This window comes from Rhincodon typus, chromosome 9 (genome assembly GCF_021869965.1).
Source record: "Rhincodon typus isolate 14 chromosome 9, sRhiTyp1.1, whole genome shotgun sequence".
Taxonomy (NCBI): Eukaryota; Metazoa; Chordata; class Chondrichthyes; order Orectolobiformes; family Rhincodontidae; genus Rhincodon; species Rhincodon typus.
The window spans coordinates 25,107,544-25,133,716 of NC_063340.1; the positions used below are offsets into that span (position 1 = coordinate 25,107,544).

The window sequence follows — 26,173 nt, forward strand, 5'->3', positions numbered from 1 at the left end:
GAGTGGGAAAAGATCTCTGTCAAATTAAAAATCACAAATGTGAATCAAACAAAATATTGCAAGACTAAATCAGTGCCTTATGCATTCAGACCAAAGGTTAAGGCAGAACTAGAGACGTTGGTCAAGACAGGAGGCCTTGAACCTGCAAATATGAGTGATTGAACCACTCCCGTCATTCCAGTGAAGAAGAAAGATGGATTGGTACGCATCTGTGTTGATTTAAAGGTCCGTATTATACCAGTACTGTGCGCTGCACAGTGTCATTTGCTATTAATCGATGACCTATTTGCTAGACTAGCAAATTTGTTCAGTAAAATTGATCTGAAACTGTTCTGACAAAAGAGTCACTGGACTGAAAACATTAACTTAGTTTTCTCTCCATTGATGTTGCCTGCTGAATTTCACCAGCAATTCCTGCTTTTATTTCAGATTTCCAGCATCCACAGTTCTTTGTTTTATTGATCTTAGTCAAGCCTATCTCCAGATGAATGTTGATCCTGAATCAAAGATATATTTGATGACTGTGACATACAGCAGACTGTAGTGGATCCCTGGTTTATGAACATCCGACTTACAAACACTCGTATTTATGATTGCAATGCTGTATAGTGTATAGTTTCAAAGATCCGACGTACAGACATTTCCTGTACTTAAGAACAGTTGCTTTACATTGTCCTGCATTTGGTTCTGACATGCATTCAAGTTGACTTGCCAGTGGACTCCAGAGTGGAACCCATTCGCAAACCAGGGACAGCCTGTATTCATATACAAGCGACTTCCATATGGAATCACAGCTACAATTACATCCAGCTGCATCATTTACCTGCTGTCTGAAAACAAAAGTAAAACTCAAACTTGGAATTTGCAATATATGAACCCTCGTGGATAGTGAGCAAAACAGCCATCTGGAATAAGGAGACAGTAAGAACTGCTGATGCTGGAGTCAGAGATAACACAGTGTGGAGCTGGAGGAACACAGCAGGCCAGGCAGCATAAGAGGAGCAGGAAAACTGACGTCAGCTTTCCTGCCCAAGGTATATCAAGTATACATGTCATTCTGGTAGCATTGTCCCTTCATGGAAGCCAGCATGCTGCTTATAATCAATGACTCTGATCTCCTGCCTGACTCCTTTCCTTCCTTCCTTCCTTCCTTCCTTTCCAATGGTTTCTTTCCAAAGTTCATGGTCTCTATGGAGGATAGTCTTACCCTCTAAGGATATTGGTGAGTGTGATAGAGTAGAAGTCTTCCTTGGATTGATCTTTGCATCAAAGTTGGAGCATAGGAGGCACAACGTTGCCTCTGGTTCTTGGCAGATTGTAGAAGAATCATCAAGCGATCATTGATGCCAACACTGAGCTCCAAAGATCAAGTCATTGTTGATAGCCAACTCAATTCCAGTGTCCTGGGTTGATGCTTGAGTTTTCCCTCTCCAGCAGAAGGTGCGATTAAATCGCCACCTTTACCCTCAGCTGCCTTTCACCTGCTCTTTGAGCCTCCTGCAAAGCAGCACTATCAATGTTGAAGAGCCCGAGTTACAACGAGGGCAGTTCTTGTTGGAGGCCAGGAAGCATCAGAGGAGCAGGAAAGCGTCAGCTGCTGTGTTCCCCCAGCTCCACACTGTGTTATATCTGGAACAAAAAAATCTTGTATGCTTTCAGTAAGGTCGCCTCTCATTGTTTAATATTCCATTGAGCACAGGCCCAACCTACTCGGCCTCTCCTCATAAGACCGTCCCTCCATACCTGGTATCAGCCTAGTGAACCTTCTCTGGTCTGCTTCCAATGCTAGTATCTTCCCATAGATATTGTTCACAGTATTCCAGCTGTGGTCTGACTAGTGGCTTGTATAGTTTTAGCAAAATCTTCCTACTTTTGTACTCCATTCCCTTTCAAATAAAGGCCAATATTCCACATCACTTCCTTATTAAGTGCTGAACTTGAATGCTAGTTTTTTGTGATTCATGACAAGGACTCCCAAATCCCTCTGTTCTTTGATTTCTGCAGTCTATTTACATTTAAATATAATTTAATTAACCTATTCTTCCTGCTAAAGCACTCCTTGATACAAGGTCCATGACAATCTGTTGTTCAGTACAGATGACTGCTTCCAGGCTGTCATATATGCGCTGAAGTGACGCATCTCCATTTCAGTTGCTCTCTGCTGGATGCTCTTCCTCCTGCTGATCATGAGGGCTGTTGCCAGACGATCCGCTCTTCAGTGCAGGTGACTGCTTCTAGGCTCTAACGTATAAGCCGAAGTGATACCTCTCCCTTTCAATCCTGTCTTTCTTTTTTTCCTTTTTAATACTCCTGTATATACCTGTCAGCCAGGGCTCACTGACTGGTCCAGGTTAACTGCCTTAGTCAGGGAACTCATACTATAATGAGGTCCACCTGGCTGACCTTGTTACAATCACTACATTCCTCTCCCTCTAAGTCCAGGGACATGGGCCTGCTGTTTATCTTATAGGCTGTTCTGGGGAGTTTTTGCACGCGGTCCAGATTGTCTGACTCAGCCTTGGATATGGGCAGCATGTACTGGACCATAGCCTGCTTCTTGCACCAGGAGCATCTTAGTGAAAATTCATTCTTTCTCTTCTGATGGTAAAGGCATTGAGGCTGCAACATTCACCATGTCACTCTCAGACTCCGAGGTTTATTCAACGCTAGAGGAGGGGGAGAACTTACAGGTTCCGACAGGCTTTTCAGTTGTTCTCAGGGTTCGAGTATGTTTTACTCCTGCCCTATTTGTGAGTTTGCAGCTTTCCTGTAGTCCTCATGCTTGTTCAGAAATGGGAACTGACCTCACATCAACCTTGCCTCTTACCCGTGCAAGATCTTTTCCATGGTTTCGGCACCAAACTTAATCCCCTGAAGTAAACTGTCTCTCTTGCTTAGAGGAGTCTTGTGTCTAGCATTGGCATTCCTGATGCCATTTCACCTTCACCTCAGGTCCAGGATGATCAGATTTAACCTGGTGTGGAGTCTTTTCCCCATTAGCAACTCCACTGGAGCTGCCCCTGTAGCTGCATGAAGGGTGGTCCGATAATCAAATAGGAAACAAGACAGTTTGGTATTGAGTGAAGCTGTAGGCTGTTTCTTTAAACCTGCTTTCAAAGTTTGGACTGGTCTTTCCACCAGACCATCGATTGATGGATGGTGTGGAGCTGTCTTAACCTGCCGAATGCCATTTGACTTTAGGAAATACTTGAATTCACTGCTGGTAAATGATGGCCTATTGTCTGGGAGTTCATGTATTGCAAAAGATGCTTGCAGTGTTACTATCGTTGCCCCCAAGTTTGACAAATGAACACTATGCATGCCCAACCATTTTGAGTGGACGTCAAAACTGACTAAGAATGTTGAACCCATGAAAGGGCTGGCATAGTCAACGTGTAACCGAGACCAGGATTTGCCCAGCCATTTCCATAAATGTGGGGGAGCTGCTGGCAGTAATTTTTGTCCTTGTTGGCACTTTGGGCACTGCCCACCAATGCAACTATGTTATATCCAATCCAATCCAAAGCCACCATACATAACTTCTCCCAACATCTTCATTTTGGACATTCCTGGATAACCCTGCTGGAGTTCAGTCAGTATCTGGCAGTGACCTTTGCTCGGGACAATCACTCTTTCCCCCCATAAATAAAATGCTGTCCTCTACAATGATCTGGTCTCGCCAGGTCCACAAAGGTTTCAGTTCTGGTGTGATGGTCCTTTTATATCCCCCATCACCACCAGCTGTTTTAGTTTTGCCAGGACCAGATCTCTTTGTGTCCACAGTCTCATATTGTCAGCAGTGACTGGAAGGGAGTCGAGAAAGTCTAAAACCAGAGCGGACTCTTCCACTGGCAGCACCACTGGTGGTGTATCTGCCAGCGGGAGGAAGCTCAAAGCAGTCACATTTGCTACTTAACGTTTGCTTACCAGACAGTGTTTCAACCAGTAATTGTTTGCACTTAGAATAAGAGCCCACTGCTGAATTTGATCTGAAGCTATGGGCAGCATGGCCTTGTCCTCTTTGAATAACCCTAGCAAGGGTTTGTGATCTGTTACTGTTACAAATTTACATCTGTAAAGGTGTTGGTGGAACTCTCTCACACCAAAGATGACCGCCAAACCTTCTTTCTCTTTCTGGACGTATTTGCACTCTGCATCAACCAAAGTCTGGGAAGCAAATGCTATTGGGTGCCCTTTTCCATTGACCCATCTGTGATCCAAAGCTTCCCTGATAATGTATGGGGAGGCATCACATGTCAGCACTACATCTCACTTGGGATCATAGCGTACCAATGCCTTAGACAATGATGGCGGCTTCTTCCCTTCCCTAAAGGCTATGTCTTGGCTATGAGACCATTTCCAAGGCTGACCATTTTTCAGCAGCAGATGTAAGGGTACCAGGATGGAAGCCAGGTTTTGCATGAACTTTCCATAATGATTCACCAATCCAAGGAAAGACCTAAGCTTCAGTACAGATGCGGGTATTGGGGCAAATTTAATTGGCTTCATTTTATCTTCCAATGGGTGTAACCCGGTTTTGTTGAATCTGTAGCCCAAGTAGGTCAGTTGGGGTCCCTATCTTTTTAAGTAGTCTAATGTGTGGCAGCTTATCAAATGTCTTCTGATAATCCATATATATTACAACCACTGCTTCCCCTTTATCTATCCTGCTTGCTGCTACTAAAAGCATTCCAATAAATTTGTCAGGCATGATTTCCCCTTCATGAAGCCATGCTTACTGTGCTAAATCATTATTATGGATTTCTGATGCTCTGCTATCATATCCTTTATAATAGATTCTAATGTTTTTCTAATAACAGATGTTAAGCTAACTGGCCTAAGTTACCTGCTTTGCTTTCTAAATAAACGTGTTACATTGGCAATTTTCCAATCCTCTAGGACTTTTCCAGAATCTAAGGATAGCTAGAAGATTACTATCAATGCATCTACTATGCCTGTAGCTACTTTGATTAAAAATCCTAGAAAGCATATGTCAGGTCCAGTGGACTTATTAGTCTTTAGTCCTATTAGTTTACTTAGTACTTTCTCTGTCGTGATAGTTAATTGGTTTTTGCTTATTTCTTCAAAAAACTCCAGTGGTTTGTCAAACATGGTTTCCCTTTCATAAATCAATGTTAATGTTGTCTAATCCTGTTGATATTTTCCAAGTGTTCTGCTCTCAAACCCCTTACGTCATAGAATAGAATCTCTACAGTGTGGAAGCAGGCCATGTGGCCCTTCAAGTGTACCCCTACCCTCTGAAGAGCATCCCACCCAGACTCGTCCCATCCCTGTAACATGCATTTCCCATTGCCAACCCACCTAGCCTGTACATTCCTGGATACTATGGGCACTTTAGTATGAGCAATCCACCTAACCTGCACTGGTTTAGACTGTGGGAAGAAATTGGAGCAGCCAGAGGAAACCAATACAGACACAGGGTGCATGTGCAAACTCCACACAGACAGTCGCCCGAGGGTGGAATTGGACCCAGGTCCCTGGCGCTATTAGGCAGCAGTGCTAACCGCTGAGCTACTGTGCTGCCCTAATACAAAAGTTTAAAAAAAGAAAAAAGAAATTACAAGCTCTAACATTTTCCCTACCACTGATGTTAGGCTAACTAACCAGTGTGTAATTCCCTGTTTTCTTCCACCCTCATTTTTTAAAATAGATTTCATGGTGACAGATGTAAATTGCACTATCAGGCCAGAATACACTGAATTTTGGAAGATGACAGCTAAGGAATCCATTATTTCCATGGCCATCTCCCTTAGTATTATAGGATGCAGATTATCAGGCTCTGGGGATTTATCAAATCTTGGTCTCATTGGTATCCCCAGCACATTTTTTTTACTGATGTAATTCCTTTCAATTCCTTTTTCCTCCTAGGCTCTTGATTCCCCTCGCATATCTGGGAAGATATTTATGTCTTCTTCTGTAACACAACTAAAATAGTTGTTTCAGAGATAGTAGGAACTGCAGACGCTGGAGAATCTGAGATAACAAGGTGTAGAGCTGGATGAACACAGCAGGCCAAGCTGCATCAGAGGAGCAGGAAAGCTGACGTTTCGGGCCTAGGCCCTTCTTCTGAAATGGGGGAGGAGAAGGGGGTTCTGAAATAAATATGGAGAGAGCGGGAGGCGGATAGAAGATGGATAAAGGAGAAGATAGGTGGAGAGGAGACAGACAGGTCAAAGAGGCGGGGATGGAGCCAGTAAAGGTGAGTGTAGGTGGGGAGTTAGGGAGGGGATAGGTCAGTCCAGGGAGGACTGACGGGTCAAGGGGGCGGGATGAGGCTGGGGGTGGGGCTTGAGGTGGGAGGAGGGGATAGGTGGGAGGAAGGACAGGTTAGGGAGGCGGGGACGAGCTGGGCTGGTTTTGGGATGCGGTAGGGGGGAGGGGAGATTTTGAAGCTCGTGAAGTCCACATTGATACCATTGGGCTGCAGGTATCCCAAGCGAAATATGAAGTGCTGTTCCTGCAACCTTCGGGTGGCATCGTTGTGGCACTGCAGGAGGCCCAGGATGGATGTGTCGTCTGAGGAATGGGAGGGGGAGTTGAAATGGTTTGCGACTGGGAGGTGCAGTTGTTCAGTGTGAACCGAGCGCAGGTGTTCCACCAAGCCTTGGGGACCAATAATATTTCGCATGGCAACCCTGCAGCCCAATGGTATCAATGTGCACTTCACAAGCTTCAAAATCTCCCCTCCCCCTACCGCATCCCAAAACCAGCCCAGCTTGTCCCCGCCTCCCTAACCTGTCCTTCCTCCCACCTATCCCCTCCTCCTGCCTCAAGCCCCACCCCCATCTCCTACCTACTAGCCTCATCCCGCCCTCTTGACCTGTCCGTCCTCCTTGGACTGACCTATCCCCTCCCTAACTCCCCACCTACACTCACCTTTACAGGCTCCATCCCCGCCTCTTTGACCTGTCTGTCTCCCCTCCACCTATATTCTCCTTTATCCATCTTCTATCCATCTCCTCCTCTCTCCCAATTTATTTCAGAACGCCCTTCCCCTCCCCAATTTCGGAAGAAGGGTCTAGGCCCGAAACGTCAGCTTTCCTGCTCCTCTGATGCTGCTTGGCCTGCTGTGTTCATCTAGCTCTACACCTTGTTATCTAAAATAGTTGTTTAATTGTGTGCCCATTCCTTTGTTGTCCATTACCTACTTGGATTATGAAGAGTTTACATTTTTCTTTACTTTTTGTTTTCTTTTTATATACTCGCAGAAGCTTTCATGGTCTACTTTTATGTACCCACCAGTTTATCTCATATGCCGTTTTCCATTTTTACTCTTCACCCTCTGTTGAATACTAATCAGTCCCCTGTCCTCAGGCTATTTCTTCTAGTAACTTTATATGACTCCTATTTCAATCTAATACTATCCTTATTTTGTTAACCATGGATATCGCACTTTTGCGGTATGCTTTTGTGCCAGAAAGAAATGCACCATTGTGTCTCCTTATTGAAATTCCCCCATGTATTATAGCTAATACACTTCTCATACCTTTTTAGTTTTCTTTGTTTAGATTTATGATCCAGGATTACTCCACTTTCCACCCCAATGAAGAATTATACCTGCTATGGTCACACTGCCCTAAAGAACCCTGCACAATATAGTTATTAATAAATCCTTTCTCACATTGTTCCCTCATTGGGTTTCACCACCTTGACTGAGAAAAGGTCACTAATATGCTAATATGATTTGGCTAGTCTTTTTGTAGTGAGCATGTAAGTGCAGCAGGTACTCTTGAAAGCTAAGGGAACGTTGACCCTGATTTCAAGGGTGTTGGAGTATAAAAGTAGGTAGGTCTTCCTGCAACTGTACAATCATAGAATTATGGAAACCCTACAGTGTGGAAGCAGGCCATTCAGCCAATTGAATCTACATCGATACTCCAAAGGCCATTCCAACCATGCCCACCCCCACCCTATCTCTGTAGCCCTGCATTTTCCATGTCTAATCCACCTAGCCTGTGCATCTTTGGACTGTGGGAGGAAAGTGGAGCACCTGGAGGAAACTCATGCAGGCACAGGGAAAATGCATAAACTCCACCCAGAGAGTTGCCTCAGAGTGGAATTCATGCCAGGTCCCTAGTGCTGTGAGGCAGCAATGCTAATACCGAGCCACTGTTGCACCCTGCCCCCCTCACCCCCCACCCACCCCACTGTGCCATCTCTGTAACCCAGCATTTTCCCTGCTAATCCAGCTAGCAGTATGTACAATTTAGCATGGCCAATCCACCTAACATGCACATCTTTGGACTGTGGGAGGAAACCCACACAGACATGGGGAGAACATGCAAACTCCACATGGACAGTCGCCTAAGTTTTTGGAATCGACCCTGGGTCCCTGTGAGGCAGCAGTGCCAACCATTGAGCTACCATGCCGTCCAATACCGATCTAGGTGCTGCTGAGACCACATCTGGAGTATGTTAGCAGTATTGGTTTCCTTATTTCAGAAAGATATTATTTCACTGGAGGCAATTCAGCAAAGGTTCACTAGGACGATCCCTGGTGTGAGGTCATTGTCTTATGAGGAAAGGTTAAACATGTTGATATTATACTCACTGGAATCCAGAATAATGAGAAGTGATCTCATTGAAACATATAGGATTCTTAAGAAGCTTCACAGGGCAAATGCTGAGAGGATGTTTCCTCTCGTGGGTGTGTCTAGGACCAGAATGCATAGTCTCAGAATAAAGGGGTGCCAATTTAGGACCAAGTTGAGGAGGAATTTCTTCTCTTGGAAGGTTGGAAGTTTTGGGACTCCTTACCATTGAGAACTGTGTGTATTTGAGGTTAAGATACATTCTTGATCAGTCTGGAATTTGAGGATTACGGGGAATGGCAGGAGAGTGGACGTGAGTAGTGTCAAATCAGCCATGATCCTCATGAATGGTGGAGCAGGCTGAAGAGGCTGAATGGGCTACTCCTGTTCCTATTTCTTATTGTATTTGATTAAAATTACTCTAGCACCTTCTCTAATGTCCTGTTTAAGGCCATCCCCTCCCTTTTCTCTACAGTTTGCAGACCTATAAACAACACCACTAATGTTTTCCTTTCCTTGTTATGTCTTAGTTCCTCTCAGACTGATCCTACGTCTAGATTTTCTACGTAGGTATCCTTTATCACTGTTGCACTGATTTTACTCTTTACTAACAACCCACTCCACCTCCTGTTTTTTTCCCCGTCATTCTTAAATATTGAATTCCATTGGTTGTTCAGTTTCTAACCTGCAGCTATGTGTCTGTAATAACAATCATATCATACTCATTCACAATTATTTGATCTGTTAGTTTGTCTACCTTACTATGAATGCTCCATGTGTTCAGATACAGTACCTTTTTTAGTTTTTTTTTAACATTTTTACATGTTTTTTGTCTTGTGGCTCTATCTGCTGCTAGCTCCTGTTCATGCTGTCTTCCACTTTTGCTCTGTACTTTTCTGTTTTTCATTTTTATCTTTGTTTCCCTATTTTGTGTTTGCCATTCAGGTTTCTATCCCTGCCACTCTCCTCCACTTTACTAGTGTATGCTTTTGCAAGGTTATAGGTCCCTGTGTTGTTTGTGTGCAACCTGTCCACATTGTTAAAGCCCTATCATCCCCAGAATCGGTTCCAGTGACTTAGTAATTTAAATCACTGTCTCCTATACCATCTCTCCAAACATATTATCTGGTTTGTTCACATATTTGTGATCTCACAAGCATGTATCACTGGGAGTAATCCTAAGATTACTATCTTTCAGATGACTGCCTTTGAGATCCAGCTTTTAAATTTATTTCCTAGCTCCAAATGTTCAAGATTATGATAGGGTTAGACCATAAGACATGGCAGAAGCAGGCTGTTCGGTCCATTGAATCTCTCCCACCATTCAATGAGATCATGACTGATCTAATAAGCCTCAACTGAACTTTCCTGCTTGTTCCCCACAACCCTTAGTTCCCTTTCTGACTAAAAATCAATATCTGCCTTGAATATAAGACCAAAAGACCATAAGACATAGGAGCAGAACTTAGGCCATTCAGCTCATCGAGTCTGCTCCACCATTCAATCAAGGCTGATAAGTTTCTCAATCCCATTCTCCCACTTTCTCCTCATAACCCTTGATCCCCTTGATAATTAAGAACCTATCTATCTCCATCTTAAATATACTCAATGACCTGGCCTCCACAGCCTTCCGTGGCAGTGAATTCCATAGATTCACCACTCTCTGGCTAAAGAAGTTTCTCCTTATCTCTGTTCTAAAAGGTCTTCCCTTTACTCTAAGACTGTGGCCTTGGGTCATAGTCTCTTCTACCAATGGAAACATCTTCCGAATATCCACTCTGCCAATGCCATTCAGTATTCTGTAAGTTTCAATTAGATAGCCCCTCATCCTTCTAAACTCCATGGAGTATAGACCCAGAGTCTTCAAACCTTCCTCGTATGTTAAACTTTTCATTCCTGCGACCATTTTTGTGAACCTTGTCTGAACCCGCTCCAGGACCAGTACATCTTTCCTGAGATATGGGGCCCAAAACTGCGCACAATACTTCAAAAGTGGCCTGACCAGAGCCTTACAGAGCCTCAGAAGTACATCCCTACTTTTTTATTCAAGTCCTCTCAAAATAAATGCCAAATTTGCATTTGCATTTGCATTTGCCTTCCTAACTACTAACTCAACCTGCAAGTTTACCTTGAGAGAATCCTGGACTAGAACTCCCAAGTCTCTTTGCACTTCAGACTTCTGAATTTTCTCCCCATTTAAACATAGTCCGTACCTCTATTCTTCTTATCAAAGTGCATGACCTCACACTTTCCCACACTGTACTCCATCTGCCACTTTTTTGCCCACTCTCCTAACCTGTCCAAATCCTTCTGCAGCCTCCCCATATCCTCAATACAACCTGTCTCTCTACCTATCTTTGTATCGTCTGCAAACTTAGCCAGAATGCCCTCCATTCCTTCATCTAGATCATTAATGTATAAAGTAAAAAGTTGTGGTCCCAACATTGACCCTTGTGGCTGCCATCCTGAGAAAGACCCTTTAACTCCACTCTCAGCTTTCTGCCAGACAGCCAATCTTCTATCCATGCTAGTACCTTGCCTCTAACACCATGGGCCCTTATCTTACTCAGCAGCCTCCTGTGCAGTACCTTGTCAAAGGCCTTCTTGAAGTCCAGGATAGATAGCATCTATTGCCTCTCCTTGGTCTAACCTGCCCGTTATTTCCTCAAAAAATTTTAACAGATTTGTTAGGCATGAACTCCCCTTGATGAAACTGGGCTGACTTTGCCCTTTTTTACCATGTACTTCCAAGTATTCAGAAATCTCATCTTTCACAATGGACTCTAAAATCTCACCCACGACTGAGGTTAGGCTAATCAACCTGTAATTTTCAGTCTTTTGCCTTACTCCCTTTTTAAACTGGGGTATCATTGTAGCAATTTTCCAGTCCTCTGGACCCTCCCTAACTCTAAAGATTCCTGAAAGATCACCACTAATGCCTCTACTATCTCTTCAGCTATCTCCTTAAGAAATCTGGGGTGTAGTCTGTCTGGTCCTGGTGATTTATCTATCCACCTTCAGGCCATTCAGTTTTTCTAGCACCTTCTCCTTGGTGACGGCCACCATACTCAGCTCTGCCCCCGACTCTCGAATTTTTTGGATATTACTCGTGTCTTCCACTGTGAAGACTGATGCAAAGTAATTATTCAGTTCCTCAGCCATTTCTTTGTTCTGCAATACTATCTCTCCAGTGTCATTTTCCAGTGGTCCAATGTCAACTTCTGCCTCTCTTTTGCCCTTTATATATCTAAAGAAACTCCTACAGTCCTCCTTTATATTACTGGCTAGCTTACCCTCATATTTAATCTTCACCCTCCTTATTTCTTTTTTGTTGCCCTCTGTTGGTCTTTGTAAGCTTCCCAATCCTCTGGTTTCCCACTGCCCTTTGCCACATTATATGCTTTCTTTTTTGCTTTTATGCTATCCCTGACTTCCCTAGTCAGCCATGGTTGCCTCATCGTCCTTATACCATGCTTCTTGTTCCTGGGGATGAATTGTTGCTATGTCTCCTGAATTACTCCTAGAAACTCCTGCCATTGTTGTTCTACTGTCTTTCCTGCTAGGCTCTTCTCCCAGTCAATTCTGCCCAGCTCCTCCCTCATGCTTCAGTAGTTGCCTTTATTCAGCTGTAATACCGTTACCTCTGATTCTATCTTCTCCCTCTCAAATTGCAGAGTAAATTCAATCATTTTATGATCACTGCCTCCTAAGGGTTCCTTCACCTTAAGCTCCCTTATCAAATCTGCCTCATTGCACGACACTAAATCCAGTATTGCCTGTTCCCTCGTGAGGTCCACCACAAGCTGTTCAAAAAGCCATCTCATAGACATTACACAAATTCCTTTTCTTGCAATCCGCTACGAACCTGATTTTCCCAGTCCACCTGCATATTGAAATCCCCCATGATCATGGTAACTTTGCCTTTTTTACACACCCTTTCTGTCTCCTGGTGTATCTTGCGCCCCAGATCCTGACTCCTGTTTGGGGGCCTCTACACAACCCCAACTATGGTTTTTTTTTTTACTTCTGCGGTCCCTCAACTCTACCCACACAGATTCTATACCATCTGACCCTACTTTGTTTCTTACTATTGCTTTAATTTCATTTCTTACTAATAAGGCAACCCCAGCCCCTCTGCCCACCTGCCTATCTTTTCGATAAGATGTATATCCTTGGATATTCAGCTCCCAATCCTGATCCCCTTGCAGCCATGTCTCTGTGATGCCCACCACATCATATCTGCCAATTTCAATCTGCGTCACAAGCTCATTTACCTTTCTTATACTGCATGCATTCAGATATAACACCTTCAGTCCTGTATTAACCGTCCCTCTTCTCATTGTCATTTGTTTATCCAGTGAGCTTGAAGTTTGATTCCTAACCCTTTCCAAACACTCTGTCCTATTTTTGTCTGTGCTAGAGACTTTAATAACCTCTCCGGAGTTCTCTCTTCCCATCATTTTTTTCATATATTTCCACACAGTGGAATCTACCCCTCCAGATGTTAGCTTGCTGCTTTGTTCCCCACTGAGGAAAGTTTAACCCTTCCCCGCCACCCTGTTGACCAGCCTATTTACACTTTTCGCTAGAACATCGGTCCTAACTCGGTTCAGGTGGAGACTGTCCCAATGGTACAGATCCTTCCTGTTCCAATACTGATGCCAGCGCCCCATGAAAAGGAACCCCTCTTTCCCATACCACTCTTTAGGCCATGTGTTTACTTCCCTTATTCTTGTGTCCCAATGCCAATTTGCATATGGCTCGGGCAGTAATCCAGAGATTATAACCCTTGAGGACCCGCTCTTTAGTTTTGTTCCTAGCTCCCGATAATCCCTGAACAGGTCCTCTTTCCTAGTCTTGCCTATGTTGTTTGTTCCAATGCGGACCATAACAACTGGATCCTCCCTCTACCTGTCCAATATCCTTTCAAGCTGGTCAGAGATATCCCTTACCCTGGCACTGGGCAGGCAACACACCATGCTTGACATGCTTGAATATACTTGACAGCTCAGCCTGTATAGTCCTCTGTGGTAAAGAATTTCACAAATTCATTTTCCTCTGAGAAAGGAAATTCCTACTCATTTCTGTCATAAATGTATGACCCCCCACTCATTATCCCCTGTAGTTCTGGACTCTCCCACAAGGGGAAACAACCTCTTCACATCTACCCTGTCAAGCCCCAAAGAATCTTGTATGTTTCAATAAGGTCTCCTCCTATTCTTCTAAGCTCCAATGAGTACAAGCTGCACCTACTTGATCTCTTCTATAAGAAAATGCCTCCATGGTCAGGATCAACCTAGTGAAATCGTCTCTGGATTGACTCCACTGCCAATATATCTTTCGTTGGATAAGATGACCAAAATTATTCACAATGTTCTAGCTACAGTCAAACTAATGCATTTTATAGTTTTAGCTGTCCAGTTTTATGCTCTGATTCCTTTGAAATTCAGGCTGACATTCAGTTTAATCTTCTTATTACCTACTGAATTTGTATGCTAGCTATTTATGATTTATGCTCAAGGATTCCCGTATCCCACAGTACTATAGCTTCTGCAGTCTTTCTCAATTTAACTAACATTCAACTTTTATATTTTTGCTGCAAGAGTGCATAATCTTATAGTTTTTCAAATTATATTCTATTTGCCAAATATTTGTCCACTCATTTAATCTGTCTGTATCCTCCAGCAAGTTCATTATATATCAGCCTGACCACTTGCCTTTCCACCTATTTTTGTGTCATCTGCAATCTTGGTAATGGTACATTCACTTCTGTCACCCAAGTCTTTAATATATATCATAAATAACTGATAACTAAAACAACAGCTGTTATCCCAGTGGCACTCCACCAGTTACAAGTTGCCACCTTGAAAATACCCCCCTTTTCCTTACCATCATTTTTTTATTTGCTTGCCAATCATCTGTCTATGCTAGTACCACAACACAGTGTGCTGCTATCTTGTTAAGTAGCTTATGTGCAGTAGTACCTTATAGAATGCATTTTGGAAATTGGAATATATTGCATCTACTGTTTCCCCTTTATATACCCTGCTTGTTAACTCCTCAAAGAACTTAATAAATGTGTTGGGTATGTTTTCCCATTCATGAAACCTTGACTCTCCTTTATTATATGTCTTATTTCTAAAAGTTCTGTAAAATAACTCCACAAAGGCCAGTGTCCTGTCACCAAGTCACCCTTAATTTAATGCGCATAGTATTGATTCGGCTCACTCAGAACTGGCTCCTAGAGTGAATAGAATACCTGGCACTCATGTTTATATTTGTCACAGATAGTAGGAACTGCAGATGCTGGAGAATCTGAGATAACAAGGTGTAAAGCTGGATGAACACAGCAGGCCAAGCAGCATCAGAGGAGCAGGAAAGCTGACGTTTCCGGCCTAGACCCTCCTTCAGAAATGGGGGAGGGGAAGGGGGTTCTGAAATAAATAGGGAGAGAGAGGGAGGCGGATAGAAGATGGATAGAGGAGAAGATAGGTGGAGAGGAGACAGACAGGTCAAAGAGGCGGGGATGGAGCCAGTAAAGGTTAGTGTAGGTGGGGAGTTAGGGAGGGGATAGGTCAGTCCAGGGAGGACGGACAGGTCAAGGGGGCGGGATGAGGCTAGTAGGTAGGAGATGGGGGTGGGGCTTGAGGTGGGAGGAGGGGATAGGTGGGAGGAAGGACAGGTTAGGGAGGCGGTGACGAGCTGGGCTGGTTTTGGGATGCAGATGGGGAGATTTTGAAGCTTGTGAAGTCCACATTGATACCATTGGGCTGCAGGGTTCCCAAGCGGAATATGAGGTGCTGTTCCTGCAACCTTCAGGTGGCATCGTTGTGGCACTGCAGGAGGCCCAGGATGGACATGTCGTCTGAGGAATGGGAGGGGGAGTTGAAATGGTTCGCGACTGGGAGGTGCAGTTGTTTAGTGCGAACCGAGCATAGGTGTTCCGCAAAGCGGTCCTCAATTCTCCGCTTGGTTTCCCCGATGTAGAGGAGGCCACAACGGGAACAGCGGATACAGTATACCACATTAGCAGATGTGCAGGTGAACATCTGCTTGCTGTGGAACGTCTTCTTGGGGCCTGGGATGGGGGTGAGGGGGGAGGTGTAGGGGCAGGTGTAGCACTTCCTGCGGTTGCAGGGAAAAGTGCCGGGTGTGGCGGGGCTGGAGGGGAGTGTGGAGCAGACAAGGGAGTCCCAGAGAGAGTGGTTCCCTCCGTAAAGCAGATAAGGGTGGGGAGGGAAAAATGTCTTTGGTGGTGGGGTCGGATTGCAGATGGCGGAAGTGTCGGAGGATGATGCTTGGATCCGGAGGTTGGTGGGGTGGTACGTGAGGATGAGGGGGATTCTGTTTTGCGGGGAGGGGGTGTGAGGGATGAGTTGCGGGAAATGCGGGAGACACGGTCGAGGGCGTTCTCGACCACTGAGAGGGGGAAGTTGCGGTCTTTGAAAAACGAGGACATCTGAGATGTTCGGGAGTGGAATGCCTCATCCTGGGAGCAGATACGGCGGAGGCGAAGGAATTGGGAATAGGGGATGGCATTTTTGCAGGAAGGTGGGTGGGAGGAGGTGTATTCTCGGTAGCTGTGGAATTCGGTGTCAATTCCGTGTCAATATCCGAGTCAATTCTGCCTCGGATACTCGGACCATAGCCTGCCTCTTGCATCCAGACCATCTCAGCTGAAATTCATCTTCAGGCAGTAACATCATTGAGGCTATTACATCTGTTGTGTCCGTCTCATCCTCAGAGGTTTCTTGATTTAGCGGAGAGGGAGAGCCCATGGGTTATGGCAGCCTTGCCAGATGTTCTGAGGGGCCGGGTTATGTTTTGCTCCTGCCTTGATTTCGAAGTTGCAGTTTTGATATGGTCCACCTGCTTGTTCAGGACCACCTCTCCTCCCTGATCTTTGCATGTTATGGGAGTTGACCCTGCCTTGACCATGCCTCTGACCCATGCAGTGCTATTCCCGTGGTTTCGACACCAAATTTCATCTCCTGAAGTAAGATGCCTCTCTCCCTTAGGGGAGTCTTGTGTCTGGTATTGGCATTCCTGATGCCATTTTTCACACACGGTCTACCCTAGTGTGGGGCAGTCTCCCCATTAGCAACTCTGCTGGGAGCTGTACCTGTAGTTGCATGAGGGGCATTCCTATAATTGAACAAAACTCAGGACAGTGTGGTATTGAGTGAAGCTGTAGGCTGTTTCTTTACACTTGCGTTCAAAGTTTGGACTGTCCAATCTGTTGGACAATGGATGGTATGGAGCTGTCCTTGCATGCCAGATGCCATTCAATTTTAGCAAAATCTTGAATTCGCTGTTGGTAAATGGTGGCCTTTGTCTGTGACCAACACCTCTGGGAGTCCGTGTATTGCAAAAGGTGCTTGCAACATTTCAATTGTCATTCCCGCCAATGATGAATAAACTCTATACACGTCCTATTACTTTGAATAGGTGTCTACTGTTACTAGAAACATAGACAATGAAAGGACCGACATTCTCGGCATGTAACTGAGTCCAGGATTAACCTGGCTATTCCCACGAATGTCGGGGAGATGCTGGCAGTAATTTTTGACCTTGTTGGCACTTTGGGCATTGTCACACCAATGCAGCTGTGTCGGCATCCAATCCTGGCCACCAGACACAATGTCTCACCAATATCTTCATTTTCAAAACCTCTGGATAATGCTGGTGAAGTTCAGCCAGTATCCGTCAGTGACCTTTGCTCAGGATAATCGCTCTTGCTCCTCATAATAATATGCCTCCTGTACGGTGATCTGGTCTTGCCAGGTGCAGAAAGGTTTCAATCCTGGTTGTGATGGCCTTTTTGTTTCCCTCATCACAACCATCTGTTTTAGTTTTGCCAGGAGGGGATCTTTTTGTGTCCACAGTCTCATATTGTTAGCAGTGACCAGAAGGGTGTCCAGAAAGTTTAAAACCAGAATGGACTCTTCTAATGACAGCACCACCAGTGGTGTATCCGCCAGTGAGAGGTGGCTCAAGGCATCTGCATTTACTACTTGGCCTCCCAGATGATGTTCCAACTTGTAATTGTATGCACTTAAAATTAAGAGTCTACTGCAGAATTTGACCTGAAGCTGTGGGTGGCAGGGCCCTACCCTCTTTAAGTAGCCCTGGCAAGGGTTTGTGGCCCATTACTATTACAAATTTACATCCATAAAGGAATTGGTGGAACTTACACTAAAGATGACTGCAAAACCTTCCTTCTCTGTCGGGGCATCAGCCAAAATCTGGGAAGCATACACTACCAGGCGTTCTTCTGCGCTGGGCTACTGTTGAGCGAAAACTACCCTGATACCATATCGGGAGGCATTGTGTGTCAGCACCACATCTCACTTGGGATCGTAGTGTGCCAGCACCTTAGTCGACGATAGCTGCTTCTTCACTTCCCTAAAGGCTACATCTTGGCTACAAGACTATTTCCAAGAATGACCTTTTTCAATAGCAGATGTGAGGGTGCAAAGATGGAGGCTAGGTTACGTATGAGTTTTTAATATAAATATGGGAGCAAAGGCACATCTGATCACCCTCGTTTTATCTTCCAACAGACCTAACCTGGTCTTGTTGACTCTACAGCCCAAGTAGATCACTTGAGGTGCCTGGAACACACATCTTTCCCTCTTAAGGCATAAGCCTGCCTGGAGAAACATTTAAGCACTATTACCAAGTTCTCTAAATGCTCGTTATTAGTCTTCCCAGTTATTAGCATGTTATCCAGGTAAATGTGGACTTGGGGTAGACTTTGTAAGATGTTCTCCATCACCCGCTGGAAAATGATACAGGCTGATGATACCTCAAAAGGTAGTATCCTATATTGGTACAAACCCTTATGGGTATTAATTGTAGCATACATCTGGGAATCCTCATCTCATCACAATTGGCTCATGTCCAACTTTGTGAAGGATAGTCCCCCTTTGCCAGTTTTGCATACAAGTCCTCTATGAGAAGGATTGGGTATTTATCCAGCTGCGAAAGTGGTTTACCATTTGTTTGAAATCCCCACAAAGGCAATCTGACCCGTCAGGCTTCACAATCGGCACAACTGGTGATGTTCATTCCGCAAACTGTACTGGTTTGGTGATTCCTTTGTTTCCAGTCTCCTGATTTCTGTCTCTACTTTTTCAAGTAAGGCAAAATTGCACTGGGTGGGCCATGCAGAATCATGGAATTGATTCTTGGTCAACATGTAAGGTGGCCTTTGACTACCGTTTGGTACTCCCTAGACCTCCCTGAAAACCTTGCAGGTATTTAATTAGGACTTCACGTAGGCAACCATTTTCTAATCAAAAAGTATTGAGCCAATCAAGTTGAATCTTTCTCAATCAATTATGCCCCATCAAGCTTGGGCCTGAGCCTTTTACTATAATAAGTGATAACTGAACCAGTTGCTTCTCATAAGAGACCGGAACTGAAGTTGTACCCTTAATCTGTAAAGGTTCCCCGATATAGGTTCTCAGACTGGCCGAGGTCTTATGCAAACTGAAGGGTTGCAGTCCAGAGAAAATTTTGATAAAGACTGGTTCAGCAATCACTGATATAGCCATGCCAGTATCAACCTGCATTAGTACTGGGTGAGCAGTTAATCAGACATTTTATTTTGAGTGGTTCTGATTTGGATGTTGCTAAGCAATTTAATTGTTCCAAACCAATTGTAAGTGGACTTTCCAGGGTATCTCCTGGATACCTGCCTTTGAGTTCTCTGACACAATTCAGGCCTAGTGGGATTCTTTTGCTGTCTCAAGTCAGCACACTGGCAACAACTACAATGGCCTGCCGGCTTGGATCCTCTCAAATTTTAACCATTTGGTTTTGTTTTTGGTGCTTTGCTGTGGGCTAACCTGGAATCCTTCTCTTCAGGTTATGCCCTGAGTGACGCTATGCAATTTCCTTCGCTCGAGTGGTGTCCCCCAAGCTCAGTCAGCTTTGTGAGGGTGTCCACTTCCATTGGCATACCCTGTAACTCAGATGCTCCATTTGCCATGTTTTCTAATGACAAAGTCAGTTGTAGTACCATTTTGAAGTCCAGTTGGGCTTCAGCTATTCAGCACTTTTGCGTGATCACTTTATTAATCCCACATGCCAAATGATCTTTCAGCATCTCACTTAAGGTTAAATCAAAATCATATGCCTTTGCCAGTCATCATAACCTCAACAAAAATCCCGATACGGATTCCCCTGGTTCTCGAACTGCCAAGTAAAACTCATAGCATCTCAGAATTAGAGGAGGTTTGGGGTCATAATATTTCTTAGCTAAATCCATCAACTCTTGAAAGGTTTTAGTATCTGGTGCTTCAAAGAAAGCTAGGCATCTAATAACTGAGAAAGCTGTGAGTCCACAAGCTGTCAGGAAAATTATTTGCTGTTTTTTGTCTGTATCAATGGCATTTACCTGGAAAAAGTAATACATTCTTTCCACATACTGGGCCCAGTCTTAGGCAGGATTGAATGAGTGAAGCCTCCCAAATTGCAGCATGATGCCAGAAATGCTTACCTCAACTCAAAATCGACTGTTGCAAGCATATCTCTTCAGAGGAATGTTTTTTTGTCGCCATTGAAATAACTCCATGAATGCTGGTATCCCATCACGAAGTCACCTTTTATTTACACGTGCATAGTACATAACACTGCTGGCTAGCTCAGAGCTGGCTCCTAGAGTGAGCAGAACCCCTGACACTCCTGTTTGTATCTGTCAGCCAGGACTCCCTGTTGCTGTTAACCTGGACCAATCAGGGAACTCTTATTCTATGCAATCAACCTGGCTGACCTTGTTTCAATCATTACACTCTGCTTTTCCATCCTTTATAGTAAACACCAATATAATTCCCAATGCCAGATGTTAAGCTAACTACATTTTACTTTTACCAGATTTTTGTGTTCCTCCCTTTTTAAATAAGGATGCTATATTCAGAGTACAGCGGGACCTAATTCAGGTGGGGCAATCGGCCGAGGAGTGGCAGATGGAGTTTAATTTAGATGAATGTGAGGTGCTGCATTTTGGAAAGGCAAATCAGGGCAGGACTTATACCCTTTAATGGTAAGTTCCTGGGGAGTGTTGCTGAACAAAGAGACTTTGGAGTGCAGGTTTAATTCCTTGAAAGTGAGTCCCAGATAGACAGGGCGGTGAAGAATGCATTTGGTATACTTGTCTTTATTCGCCAGTGCATTGAGTATGGGAGTTGGGAAGTCATGTTGTGGGACATAGGTTAGGCCACTTTTGGAATACTGCATTCAATTCTGATCTCCCAGCTATAGGAACGATGTTGCAAAACTTGGAAGGATTTGGAAAATAGGATGTTGCCAGGGTTGGAGGGTTTAACCTGTGGAGAGAATCTGAATAGGCTGGGGCTATTTTCCCCGGAGTGTTGGAGGCTGAGGGGTGACCTTATAGAGGTTTATAAAATCGTGAGGGGCTTGGATAGGGTGAATAGCCAAGGTCTTTTCCTCAGGGTGGAGGAGTCCAAAACTAGAGGGCATAGGTTTAAGGTGAGAGGGGAAAGATTTAAAAGGGATCTAAGGGGTAACTTTTGTACACTGAGGGTGGTGCGTGTGTGGAACGAGCTGTCAGAGGAAGTGATGGAAGCTAGTACAATTACATTTAAAAAGCATCTAGATGAGTATATGAAAACAAAGGGTTTAAAGGGATTGGGCCAAATGCTGGCAACTGGGACTAGATTTAGGATATCTAGTCAGCATGGAAGAATTGGCCGGAATGGTCTGTTTCCATGCTGTACAGCTCTATGACTCTGTTGTCAGTTTTCCAATCCTCTGGGATTCTTGAAGAATCCAATCTTTGCAAGATTTCCACCAGTGCATCCACTACCTCTGTAGCTACTTCCTTTAATATCCTCGTATAAACCTGTCAACACCAAATGACTTATCAGCTTTCAGCCCGTTTCCCAACTAATTTTACTCCTGTGATAGTTATTTTATTTACTTCCTCATCAATTTGGCCTGTTGATTATTTAGTATTTTTGGAATGCTACTTGTGTCTTCCAACATGAAGACCGATGCAAAGTATTTATTTAACTCATTTATTATTCCCATTAATAATTCCCCAGCCTCATTCTCTAAGGACCTATGTTCACTTTGGCTTCTCTCTTGCCTTTTGCATAGCTAAAGAAGCTCTTCTATCTTTTATATATTACCTGCTGTACTCTCAAAGTTTACTTTTTCCCTCAATTATTTTCTGGTCCTCCTTTGTCAGTTTTTAGAACTTCTCCAATCTTTTGTCTTATCACTACTCTTTGAAATGCTATCCATCAGCCCCATTCCCTTGGTCTTTCTCGATAGTTCTACTAATCTGTGCTTTTAAATTATTTATCCTATTCATTTTCAAAAGGTATCATTGAATTTGCTTCTACCAGCCCTTCCGGTGTCCATTCCAATTCATAACAACTCTGCGTGTAAAACAAAATCACAACTTCACTTTTTGCTATTCATCTTAAAGTTGAATCCTACCATTACTTCCGTTACTGGAAACATTTTCCTTCTTTGCTGATTATTTGTAACAAAGAATCTTCATGACTTAAAACACTCTAAAGACAAGACACCTGTAAATCTCTTGTTCAAATGCACACAGTTCCAGATTGAGCAATCTCGCACTGGAGAGGGAAACACTTGAGAACCACCACCCTGCCCATGATGCCCACCCTCTACCTCCAGGTATCTTACCTGTGGCTTGGATCTGGTAATGAATCTAGGTCTCGGGTAGGTATTACACAGGCATCAATCAATGTTTCCAGTAGGATTGGCCACCAGCTCTCAAGGACAGGATGTACAACCCTAGAGCTCTTGATTCAGGGGAGATTGTGCTACTGTCCTGTCAAGTGCCTAAGCAGCAATTGATGTAGCAGAATTTCCAAAAAGTGGTGGGGTGGATTTCTCACCAGTTCTTTAAATAACAGTGGCCAAGATCCCTGCTGTCTCCCATTAAATACAACCCATGGTGATTTGGGTGTGGAATTTTCTCCATATGGTTGTGAATGTTAGGTCAATTGAAATTTTGCAGTCTGAGACTGACAGATATGTTTAGTTAACGGTATCAAGGGCTGTGGATCAAAATTAGGCAATTAGATTACAGATATAGGCCAACTTTGACCTCATTAAATTGCACAACAGGATTGGGAATTGATTGGTGTACTTCAGTTCTTATAAAATTACATTTCCATTCATCTAGTTGGAATTGCATGATGGCTTGTTTGTTTGTTCCACATTTCTGCAATTGCCCTTGGCTCATTGCTCCTTTATGTAGGCATTGTGGTTATAGGGACATGGAAGGAGCATGGTAACCGTGGAGGCCATGTAGAGAGAAAGGAAGGGACAAGTGAGTATGGATAGCTAACCTTTCAAAATTGTTCTCAAATCTAGACCATTGTTTGTGGCTCCTGAGCCATGGAGAAGATAGCCATATTTGATGTAAATTGTTGGGGACTGGACAGATGCTTACCTTTTGCCACAGAGCTAACTAGAATGGGAATGCAAAATGCAAGCTTTGTACCTAGACAGCTATCACAAGAAAATCACGAACACTGGGAATTGGGCAGAAATCCCAGAATCAGCAGTACCCTCCTGTCCCATTTGTAAATGATTTGGAGTCAGCCTGACCCCTCCAAAATCTGGCCGCTAGAACCAAACTATAGTTGGTTCCTTAATGAAGAGTTAAAGTGTTTATTTCATCTGGTGCTGTTTTATATATTTGTCAGGTTAGAACCCAGAATTATTTCAAATATCATTCAGATAATTGTAAGGTTCACCAATTTGTGAATACATGGCTTTTTCTTTTGAATAACTCCACCCTAAAGCATTTAGCCCCACATTCATGAGAGAATTGCTGTTTGCACGTTCTATAACTTTTTGTGGTCTTATTAGCAGAAACCAAAATGTTGACATGTTTTTGTTAGTGCTGATGCCAGCTTATCTGATGTGCCCATCATATTTTCCAAACTTTGAATTAATATGTGACCTTCTGCCAACTGGGGTGACCAACCATTTCAAAAAGTGACATGAAATAAAACTTCTCCTGATTAAATCTCCAGCTTTAAACTTCTGTGGAACGTAACTGGCCCAGATCTCCAGATTGTCACATGCTGGATATGTGACACAAGCTTCACGTTGGAAGCCAACAAGAGCCCTAACTTGCTGATCTCTGTTGAAACTGTCAGGGAAGTTTGAACTTCCCCTGGGCAGTTCCCCTTCTTCCTGGGAGCCTCTGCAAGAGTTTCTGACTCCAAGTCCAGGTTGGAGACTTTGTACAGTTCTGAAGTACTATTTAAAATTAATTTGTGTGAAGAAGGCATCACTGGCTAGGCCAGTATTTACTGTCTGTTTTTAATTGCGTAGAAACCAGTTTGGAATAAACCACATTGCTGTGGGTCTGGAGTCAGATTTAAACCAGATCAAGAAAGCTTGGTAGATTTTCCTCTCTAAAGGACGAGAGTGATCCAAATTATTTTTTATGACAATCAACAGCAGTCCAATGGTTGCAATTAGGCCAGATTTTTATACCAGATTTTCAACAAATTCAGATTTCATTACCCGCCATGGCGGACTGAAAACCCATGCCCCAGAACACTAGCTTGTGGCTGAGCATTACTAGCCCAGTGAGATTATTATCTTGCACTGTGTCCCCTAAATCTTAACTGATTAGTCACTCAGGAAATGTTAGACATTAAAACCCACACTAACTCCTGGATAACTACAGAATTGACCTCCCAACCACTCATATTGAGCCCAGTCCTCACCTGACAACCCCTCATTGATATCCCGACACCCTGACTACTAATTATTCCCTGCCAATCCCCCATTCTCCCTTGCCAAATTGTGACCCAAATGCTCTTGCTGACCATTTGCCTAATCCCTGACCAGACCTCACTAAACCCAACCACTTGATATTCTCCTGCTGCTCCTAATCTGACTATCCCCAGACACACCTACCCACCTGCCAGCTTACCTAACTACCCAGCTCACATGTGCCATCCAGTTCACCTACCATCCTATCCATGCTACCTCATCCACCTACCAGCCTACTCAGCTGCCATTGTTGCCCACCTTGCAATCGCACTCAGTTGCCACCGCCCAACACATTTGGCACTTCACTAACTTTCCAACCATACTCATTTACCATTTTATCAACCCACTACCTGATTCGTTACCCTACCCACTTACCACCTGCACACCTATTCACTTACAACAACCACTGACCCAACCAATTCACTCACTTAACATTCACTAATATTCAGACTGGACACTTAAACTTACCATATGGCAGATACTGCTGTGAAAAGGGAACAGAGGCATGGCCTGACATCCCTTGACTTTACTTCAATGTGATGAAGCACTCGGAGAGACACACTGTCCACATTTCTGGAGAAGCCGGTTTGGAAGATCTGGCAAGAAATGTTGAGTTGTGTTGATTGGCGACCTTGATGAATGCTGCTTCTCGGAAGAGGAACCAACGTATTTGGTAAGTCTGTTCCAAATTTTTTGGTAAAGCAGACGTGACAGACTCACTGCTGTTTTTGTGGAACTGTATTTTCTTTAAGTAAATGAACAAATCTACTACCTTTATTTATTTTTAGTAGTGCCTGAATCTTTGTAATTTACATCATGTGATTTATCTCACCTCTTGTTTTATTACTGTTTTACAGAGCAGTTTGAACAGTGATCAAGGTCTTGGCTTGGCCTCATTAAGTGTCATCTATGCAGCTCTTATCCTGTCTTCAATGTTCCTTCCACCATTGATGATAAAGTATCTTGGTTGTAAATGGACCATTGTTATCTCCATGTGCTGCTACGTTACATTTTCAATTGGCAATTTTTATCCTAGCTGGTAATGATATGTAATCTAACCTTTTACTAATGTTTTGATTGATTTGCTGGAATTATTCCACCTGGGCCCCCAATCTCCTGCCATCAGGCTAATTCTTTCCAAATAAAAAGCACCCATAGTTTAAAATTGAACTCTCCTCTCCAAATTCAGGGATTGGACCATTCCTGCCTGCTGGTTTCGAGAATAGAAAAGCCTTGCTCCAAGATCGGATTGTTGTCCAGAGTACAGATTTGGATCCTGTCCCCTCCCCTTGGATTCTTAGGTCAAACCTATCTGGTCTAATAGCTTGCCAGCGGGTGCATCCTACCTAAATTGGATTCAATCCAGTTGGTTAAGCAGAATGGAAAGAATCAAAACATTAATGTTGCAGGGAAGCCCAAACCTCTGTTTTTTGAAACCCTTTCCTCCCAAGTCTATGTAACTAGTTCCTGTTGATGTTTAGATTGATGTGTCCAGATATCAGGCAGAGCAAGTTTAATGACACACAAGCTTGAATTGTTTGCAAACATGTGGTGGTAAATGTACCAAGGATCCCTTGAGTCAGATCCCAGTTCAATTTTATATACTTTACTAACAAACATGTTCCAAGATGTTATTACACACTCTGGAGTCGGTGGGACTTGAACCTGTGCTCCTTGGCTCAGAGGTAGGGATATTACCACTGAACCACAGAAGCTCCTCTTTGTTCAGTTTCACACTTGTCCCATTTTATTGTGTTATTAAGCTTCTGAATTAAAATGGGCAGATGTGCTGAGATGTTAATAAAATGGTGAGGTCA

General features: G+C 43.8%; 1 protein-coding gene across 2 annotated transcripts in view; it reads left to right on the top strand.

Moving 5' to 3' along the window:
- unc93a (unc-93 homolog A) overlaps positions 1-26,173 on the top strand; it is a 136,395-nt gene that overhangs the window by 17,402 nt on the left and 92,820 nt on the right. Inside the window, exons 1-2 of one of the 2 annotated variants that reach the window (XM_048601425.1) lie at positions 145-225; positions 25,214-25,395. In XM_048601425.1, the coding sequence (XP_048457382.1) occupies positions 25,289-25,395 (107 nt within the window). In that variant the 5' untranslated portion in view covers positions 145-225; positions 25,214-25,288. Of the gene's footprint in view, positions 1-144; positions 226-25,213; positions 25,396-26,173 lie in introns of those variants that run through there. The other variant, XM_048601424.1, reaches the window with a different exon arrangement.